At 37.3% G+C, this 8768-nt stretch overlaps 1 protein-coding gene across 2 annotated transcripts; it reads right to left on the minus strand.

Annotated features, from left to right (window-relative positions):
* Window positions 1-9: 9 nt before the first annotated feature.
* On the minus strand, window positions 10-4648 carry sftpbb (surfactant protein Bb). Of its 2 annotated transcripts, none has more exons than XM_017306761.1 (11): window positions 4476-4648; window positions 4228-4274; window positions 4074-4148; window positions 3630-3752; window positions 3420-3545; window positions 3245-3325; window positions 2972-3155; window positions 1760-1902; window positions 1551-1631; window positions 1216-1326; window positions 10-439 (listed from the first exon to the last, which is right to left on the minus strand). In XM_017306761.1, the coding sequence occupies exons 1-11, from the start codon at window positions 4525-4527 to the stop codon at window positions 398-400; spliced, it is 1065 nt and encodes a 354-aa protein (XP_017162250.1). In that variant the 5' UTR covers window positions 4528-4648; the 3' UTR covers window positions 10-397. The 2 variants fall into 2 exon arrangements, with proteins under 2 accessions (XP_017162250.1, XP_008416822.1); XM_008418600.2 differs by having other exon boundaries at window positions 3426-3545; window positions 4476-4647.
* Between the last annotated feature and the right edge of the window lie 4120 nt (window positions 4649-8768).

An 8768-nucleotide genomic window follows, 5' to 3' on the forward strand; every position in this document is an offset into this window, starting at 1 on the left:
AACATTTACTCCCATTTTTAGAGTTTTATTTGTATGGCGTCATTTGCATTTCGATAAATCGTCAGAAGAGCAAAGAAAAGAGATAACATAAGCCCTCCATCTGAATTTGAGAAAACATGAACGTTTCTTGCTGACAATCAGAAAAGATATTGCCATTTTGTTTTTACATTCATAATGACAGAGATAACTTCTTATACAGCAAAACATGCAGAAACTGATAATTCACACAGTGCAAGTATAAATATTTCTCAGTTTGTTTGACTAGAAGGGAATTAGATGGGTTCAAAATCGGTAAAACAGAAGTGGCTGAATTACATTTACAGAACATTGAACATTTTCAGTGCATTACATCTTTTCAAAGGACGCCAAGGTCTGAGATGTGAACCTCACAAGGTTTCTAATTCTTCTTCCACATGTATTTCTCACAGAAGACCTGGTTCTGCAGGTGGGAAAAAAAGAAAATACCCCACAAAACAATCTTTAGACATTTCTTCAGTTGATAAGAAAAATGACCCAGTCCTACTTTTAGCTCATGTGCCTGACAAGCAAAAATTTAAACCCGACTACAAACGCTTGTGTATTTATTGGGATATTACGTGACAGACCAACACAGAGTAGTTGTAATTGTGAAATAGAAGGAAAATCACACTTAATAGCCTTTTCTGCAAAATCTGCGGTGTGGCATGCATTTGCTTTCGGTGCTCTAAACTGCAATTAAATGCTTTTAGTATCTATTTAAAATGTAAAGTCATGCTCTGCTCATTTTATACATGTAAAACGCTGCCGCAGCAACACACAAACAGCATGGTCCGCAATGTTTAGATGTTGTCTGAAAGGAGCGTAAAACACTTCTTTTGACTTCCTAATCATGTTCCATCTCTGTCATCCCAATCCCAATAAACTACATGGAAGCTTGTGGTCGTAACATGAAAAAATTTGAAATTTAGGACTTTACTCACATCCTGATAGGTGCTTATTACATTAATCTTATTTATATGCAATTAGCTGAATATATATTGAAGTCTCAAAATGATCTATAACGGGAAGGTTTATTCAGTAAATTTTTAGAACAGATTACCTCTTTTATTCAGTCTGGTACATGAGCAAAGCCTGGGAAAGCTTTGAAACTCGTTTTTCTTAAACCAAGGTCAGCAGTCAACACTAAAAACACAGTGGCATGGAGCTTAATCATTTAAATGGTTGATTTGTACTTACCCCACACTCCTGAGCAGTGTTTATGTTTTTGCACCAGTAGTTTGGTCCCCAAGTACAAGGATTATTTCCCAGTGGCTCCAGCATCTTCGATGAAATGCACAGACCAGCTTTCTGCAGGGACAAAAGAAAAAAATAAAAACAATCCCAAAACTATTTGGATCCAAAAAAGGGGTTTACTGCAGAATGAATTTCTACTAACTGATTTAAAAATATGTCGGGGATGTTAATGAAGTTGCATTTCTCTGAGTTTAGGTTTCAATCTCCTGTTTATAAGTCTCTTTCATGCCTTTTGAGAAAATGACAGACACCCTTTGTGAAATGTTTCATATTCTTACTTCACAAACATGAGGAACATCCATTTGGTTTCCCAAAATCTTCTGCAGCTGAGGTCCATGGATTCTGGCGAACGCATCACACTGAAAAGAGAGTTCAGATGTTAAAACGAAGCAGTAAAGTATAAGAACTCTACGATGACAAAATTCACTGAGATAATTTAAGGTTTTTGTATTATTTGACAGATGTTAGCAGTCGCTGGAACTCAGACCTTAGGGATGGCTTTGGGGTGGAGAGCACACACAGACTGGAGGAAAGCAGACGTCTGAGGCTCGGTGGCGTTCAGCCCCAGGTGCAGACGGCTCAGAGCAGCCAGCGTTCGGCAGGAGTCACAGTCAGAGGTCAGGTCCACTTCTGGGAAGAACACCACAGCATTGACCAGAGTAAGTGATCATTGGACCACTGTTTTCATAGAATCGAGGGAAATTTGGCCCACTCCGTTTAGCAGAATTATTTTAATACAGTCACAGTAGGGTAGTGTACAAGCACGTGCAGCCTATTTAAAGTCATACTAGAATATCTGAATATTAATATTTTTAACCTATCATGAGGTGAACTTGCCGTTCCACTTTGAATCGTTGATCTGATTCATAACTAAAAGGTCGCTTCAGCTAACGGTCACAAACTGACTGTCAAACGTTCTCCTTCGGGATTTGAATCACTGAATCACTCCAGATCTTAAAACAGCAGAGGCCCTGAACATAACACCGTCTCCACTGTGTTTGACTTCATGATGTTCTTTCTCCTAAAAGCCGTGCAGCTTTCACACCTAATGAAACAGTATACTCACGTGTACAAAACGCACCGGCTTCATCTCGTCAGTACACTGAACATTTTAAATAACATTTTTCATGGTGTATTGGTTTTGACCTCTTTCTGTTTCGTGGTTTTTAGATCCTAATGGTCTAGCAGTAAAGTGTATCTTCTGAAAAGCACCAACTGTAAGTAAACAATCACCAGGGAAAGAGATGATGTTAATGGAGCTACTGTGAACTGCATGTTCTCTTTGTTTTTCTGTCAACAGTCGCAGTTGTTGGATTGCGTTATAATAAGGATTATATTATAATGAATGAAATTAGAACTCAAATCGGACACCCAGTGATCAGATTGCTTTTTATAGATTTGAATTAATTTTGAATAAATAGGATTCTATGTTGTATAAAAATAAAATCCGTTTGTCTTGTAAAGGGGCTTGAGAGTCCATTTTGAATGTTGTTGTGAATTGACTTTATATAAATGAAATTCTAGAAACTTCCACTGGCTCCAACATATCAAAGGTAGATCTAAAGTGTCTCCAAGTGATCCTCATTTTAATTTAAAGAATCCATTTCAGAGAGCTTGACTTGATAACATGAAACCATGCTGTGTCAGACGTGGAATCAAAACGACCTACAAAAGATAAAAACAAAAACACCTAACTGACCTGCAGCCGGCTGCGGCTCAAACAAGCAAAGGTGCAACAGAGAGCAGATGGTGTGTGGTGCGGCTGACGACAAAAGGAACTCAACGATCTCCGCTCCGTACTTGTCCACAAAATCATTGCATTGGTCCTTATGGCTGGACGGTATCAGATCACAGACCTCTTCCATGAGCTTCTTCAGAGTTTCCTGCAGGTTGAGAGTGAGAAGATAATGACCCTGCTGCTTTAAGTGTGGGCGGTGGAGATCATTATACCAGTGGAAAATGAAAGTCTCACCTCAGTCATATTTTTAGGCAACATCGTCTCCAGCTTCTTGATAACCATCAAACACAAGGTGCAAACTGGGTTGAACACATCCTAGAAAGAGGAAGAAAGCACAGGTTAAACATTTATAGGGCAAACCATGGTTTCACTTCTTCTGCCAGTTTCTCTTCTTCTTCTGCTTTCTCACACTGACATGGACTTCAGAGCCAAGCGCAGAGCCGGACGTGTCTTTACTGGGGACATGATGAAGCTGAGGTTCTCTGTCCTGGCGGGTGCCGCAAAGTCCAAAAACCTCACAGATCTCCTCTGGTTTCTATTAACACGGAGGCAGTGTTTGGTATTATAAAACAAACGAAATGTACGCACAAAATCATAAGTAAGGAGAGGTGAAGCTCACCCACTGACTGGATGTTTGCTGCAGGATCTTTGGCAGATAGATTTTCACCTGTGACTCACATTCTGACGCCTGTTCGTCAGGGAGGCGGCGGCACAAACCATGCAAGGCTTTAAATACAGTCACCTGCGAAAGTGTGATAGATAGTTGTTTATGTTATGGCAGAAGTGAAATCACAGTGCCTCCAGAAAATATGAGCGCATATGTTTTGTCACTTCACATCATCCAGCATCATTGCATTTTTTCTATATCAGGATTTTATATTTTACGCAGCACAAAGTTGGGAGGCAAAAAGGTGTAGCGTCTGTATTGAGCCATCATAATCTCTGATTTTAATTTCAATACATTTTTCATCACATTGATGTTTGCATGTATAAAATGAATGTATTTTGATATTTACCTACAGCGATGGAGCCTTATTTTAACCATTTTAAACCAGCTCCTTACCTTGGTGTCTCTGCTGAAAACCATGTTGGCGGACAGCTGGATGATCTGACTGCATTCTGGACACACACCCTGTGTCTGGGGGAAAAACAGACCATTAAGACCAGCTTATTCATAATGTTTGCAATATGTCGCAATGAAGGTCGCGTCTAACTACCAGAGGTTTTTGTCCAGTCAAAGAATCGAAAATAAATCTGGAGTCTCCTGTAGCGAAGAGAACACAAGAGTGAAATTGATGACGCAGAAAAAGATTACATGTTTTTTTTTTTTTAAAGCGATATAAAATCAGTACTGAATATATTATAGATTGCTGGGTTTTTGCAGGTATTGTTCAGCTTGATCAGTAAACAGACGACAAATGGCGACTGGTTGTGTGTCAGCGCGGAGCAGACATTAAAACCTCACCGGAACACAGAGACGCAGCCAGGACCAGGAGCACGAACCCCGAAGCAGACATGGTTGGAAGGACCGACGGAGATTGACAGACAAGGTGATGTTTTCTTTAGAGAAACAGCAGCTGTGTTATTGATCGACCGGAAATTCAGCCCGACAGCCTCACCCTATCAGAGTGCGGTCCGTAATGCGCAGGCGCTCTAGTGAACAATAGCATAGCGAGGACAAGGAACGAACATTGTGATAAACTGGGGAACATAATTAAAAGAAAAGAAAATAAAAAAAAAAATTGTTTCATATGATTATACATAAAAATATATATTTTCCTGAAACAAACCTTTAAAGAACGATTCCCCCCCCTAGTTTTCAAGAGAATTTGACATCACCTTAATAATTAGCTCCCTAAATATTATCTCAAATTTAACTCGGGACTTTGGCTCGACTATTCCAAAAAGTTAATATTGCTTTCAGCCTAATATGCTGGTGACACATAAAAGGATATGAGTCATTACGCACTGAACTGCCAACAGCAATGGGACAAAAGAGTTTTAAAATAGTTCCTTTTTTTATTGTTTTATTTTTAAAATATGAATATAGTTGAAATTGTATTTACTCCATAAAGCTGTTTCCTAGTAAATAACATTAAAATTAAATTAATTATCAGAAATTGGGTAGACTATTCCTTTCATGTTAAGGAATTTGAACTAGGAAATAATAATAATAATGAAAAAAATAAGAGTTTTACTAAAATATAAAAAGGCTTTTTTCATGAATTCCTTTTAAAAACAAAATACAGATGTGGAACAGATGTATTTACCAGCCTGTATTATTTGAACGGAGGCATTTTGAGTATAAAATAGTCTCTGTATTCTGACCGGGAAATGCAAGCTTTCAATGCACATTGAAACTAAATCAACAGAGGGAAACGTTTTATCCTCTGTTGTAAAAAACAAAAAAACAACTTCTTCATTTTACAGGCAACCCTCAAAAATCACCGCTAGATGGCAGCAGAGTAAGGAAAACCTTTTTTTGGGTTATCTGCACCCAACAAAAGGTTGGTTGTTAATTTAAGAAATCCACATTCAGCTGTAAATGAACCTACATGACCTGAAGACACCATTCCCAAACTCAAAGAACATGAAATACAATATTCTGCATTGCAAGAGAGTAGCTGACCAAATGGGCTGTGTTGACTCGCAACACATTCATTGAATTATACTGCAAATACTGCAAATAATAGCAAGCAATATCATTTTGAAGCACCTTTTTTTACTACTGAGAACCGATTTACTGACACCTCTGGTAAAAAACATGTAGATATTTTATTACTGAAATATGATTTAAACTGAAAAAAATATCCCAGTGAGGAGGAAGAAAATCCCATATAAAGAAAAATATTCCACACAATCTCCTGTTACACAATTCATGACACCCTTAGAAATGCCCTCCAATTAAATGAAGGATTGTTTATTTATTTATACTTTTAAACTTTTTAAAGTTGTGTTGGGATTTTCTGCTTCACAAACGTAGCAAGTGGCGTTTTCTAAAATTTAACCGGGACATTAACTGGAATTTTGTGCTTTAATCCAATCCACTGTTGAGTTTTTTTCGACAACAAATATGGAGTTTGGTGTGAAGAAAAGGTTGATTAAAAGCAACTCCTCAGTGTTAGGTTTGGTGAGGGATTAGTGATGCTGTGGGCTGCTGTGTTCTCTTCTAACAGCACTGTGAAACTTTGGGAATGGCTAAATATGGTCTCATGAACCCTTTGAAATATTTGGGGAAAATAAAGGGTTGGGTTGACCTTGCAACCTAAAAATATCTCATCAGACAAAGAAGTCTTTCTTTGCCGGTCTGAAGCTTACTTTGACTTCCGTATTCACGGTAATTCATAATTGCTGTGCAATTATAATGTCGCAAGTCATGTCTAATTAGTGCTTTTTGTAAACAACGCTGCAGTGAGGAGGTGCGTCTGTTCTATTTTCGGTTAAAACATTCCAGCTCATTGTTGCATGTTCAAAATTCAAATACAGGTAGGACAAAAACATTGAACAAAGAATTTTGATCAGTAATATTCATTTGTTTACCTTAAACACAACAGAAACAATCTCAGTCACAGATACTTCCATCCTTTATTTTTAAAATATTTTCTTCAAATCATATCAAAAACATTGGCAAAGAGAGATTCCCCCAATGTTCAAACTAAAACACTGGCTGGACTTGAATGAAGGAGGTGCTTTTTCTATCCTGGTCTGCTGCTAAATTCTTATTCTTAAAAAAAAAGAACAAAAAAAAAAAACAGAAGATATGCCAATCATCATCCCTCTGCTGGGGATCCAAAGATGACAAAAGCTTTCTGGAAGCCTGTTGTTCTGTGAGGCATCCAGACAGACAAGTTGCTGTTTGGAGTAAGCAGCTTGTGTAATCGGGTAGATGAATGGTAAATGGAAGATAAATAACTGTAAGCTCATTGTTCAAGACTCTGGCGCTTCCTAAAGAGAAACATCTGTCTTTTATGTAAATGTCTCCTCTTACGTAATGACTGACAGGTGCCGTCTGTCTGCTCCCTGATGCTTCACCTTCAGTGAAGTTGACTCACATGTTCCCCTTCCAGCATTCATCGCTCACATTTCTCCCAGTATCACCAGTTTCTCCTGTTAGTTTATTTAAGTTTGGACTCTTCTTTATTGCTGCATTTAGATTATCAACACAAAAATCTCCACAGAATCACTGCAGAACTTTAAATGTACAATTTTACAGGTAGCTCTAAAAAAAAAAAAAAAATACAAAACAAAAAAAGCTGTTTGACAATCTATTGAGTGTTGTCAAGAGGATGATGGGAGGCGTCAGTCCGGACGACCTGAAGGCCGCTGTTAAAGCACCCGGCGCTTTCATTACACCTCAGCTGAGCCACAGGCTGATGCAGTTTTTCATGCAAAATTAAGCCCAACATATTAAAGTTAACACACTTCTCAGAGGTCTCATGTTTAAGTTAAAAATATAATTTTTTAAAAACCGATCTTATGTAATATCTTTACTTACTGAAATACACAATTTGGGATATAAAATCAGAGTTACAAGAAGAAAATATAGAAATATTTCATTCTACAAAAGTATGAATTTGTGTCTGAGTATCACTTCATGAAAAGAGTCGCAAAAATACTGAACATTTTCTAAATATTAAATCTTTTTAGATGCACCTGCACATCTATGCAGGCAGCTGTGGAATACAGCAGGAAAACATATGGATTGATTTACAATGTTTCACATGTACATAAGAACTCAAACAACATCATATGACAGACGTATTATCTGGAGCCAGATGAAAATTAAGTACAGTAATATAAATAGGAAGGCAAATTAATGTATTTTATTCACATGTAAGAATTAAATATTATTACGGTGGCTCTTTTAACATGTATTTAGCTTAACAGATCTTCTCCCTACTTTCCTGCAAACGTAATTATTTCATAACATTTTTATTTAGCACAACTCTGTGCACTGACGAAAATGACTGAGATTAAATAGTGAAACAAACAAGTAAATATGTGATTTATTTTTCTATTTAACATCAGACATGTTTATGGGACCAAAACTGACTGATTTGGACATTTTTTGTAATTTAAGAAGCTACATACTTTCCATGAACATCTATCCAGAGAAAAGAAACATCCAGTTAAAAGTTATTTAGAGAAATCTCACCCTTTTTGAAAGAAGAATCTTATTGTCTCCTGATTACTGGAAATCAGTTTCCTGTTTATAGGAAGTTTTTCACTCCCAGAAGAATGAGGGTGCATTGCCAGAGAGTAATTTAATCCTAAAGATTACACCATTTTCACAGAACTGGTTTTTCTCATCCTGACTGGGAACCTCTTAAAAGGTGCTTACTGTCACTTTACAACCAACACCAAGCAGCACATAACTGTGAACTGGGATTAAGTGAGTAAATCCCCTCAAAAATCCTCATCTCAATCATCTGTGAAATTATCAGAGATTCAGTTATTCTGACAGTTTTTCCTGGTCACCTGATCCATGTTAAACGCTGCCAGCTTACTTCTTTAAAACCAATGATCTCCTTAATCTTTGACCAAACACACAAAAAGGTTGTAGTGTGATAAGCCGCGGCAACATGAGCATTGTGTGTAGAAGATAATTATAAGTTTAATACTTCATGTGAAATTAAGATGCTTTTCAGGTATCCCTGTCATATGAGAAATGTTTACTTTTGAGCAGCCAATTCAATCTATTTTATTTGGATTTTATTGCAGAGCAAATCAAAGTAGTGCATATTTACAAGAAAGACAC

Source organism: Poecilia reticulata, linkage group LG9 (genome assembly GCF_000633615.1).
Source record: "Poecilia reticulata strain Guanapo linkage group LG9, Guppy_female_1.0+MT, whole genome shotgun sequence".
NCBI lineage: Eukaryota > Metazoa > Chordata > Actinopteri > Cyprinodontiformes > Poeciliidae > Poecilia > Poecilia reticulata.

Bases quoted from the DNA above. Each gene is read 5' to 3' on its own strand.
- sftpbb (XM_017306761.1), bottom strand. From the start codon at position 4,527: ATGTCTGCTTCGGGGTTCGTGCTCCTGGTCCTGGCTGCGTCTCTGTGT. The intron at 4,149-4,227 runs GTAGTTAGACGC...TTTTTCCCCCAG, and splicing joins TGACTGGACAAAAACCTCTG to ACACAGGGTGTGTGTCCAGA. The intron at 3,753-4,073 runs GTAAGGAGCTGG...ACACTTTCGCAG, and splicing joins TTTTCAGCAGAGACACCAAG to GTGACTGTATTTAAAGCCTT.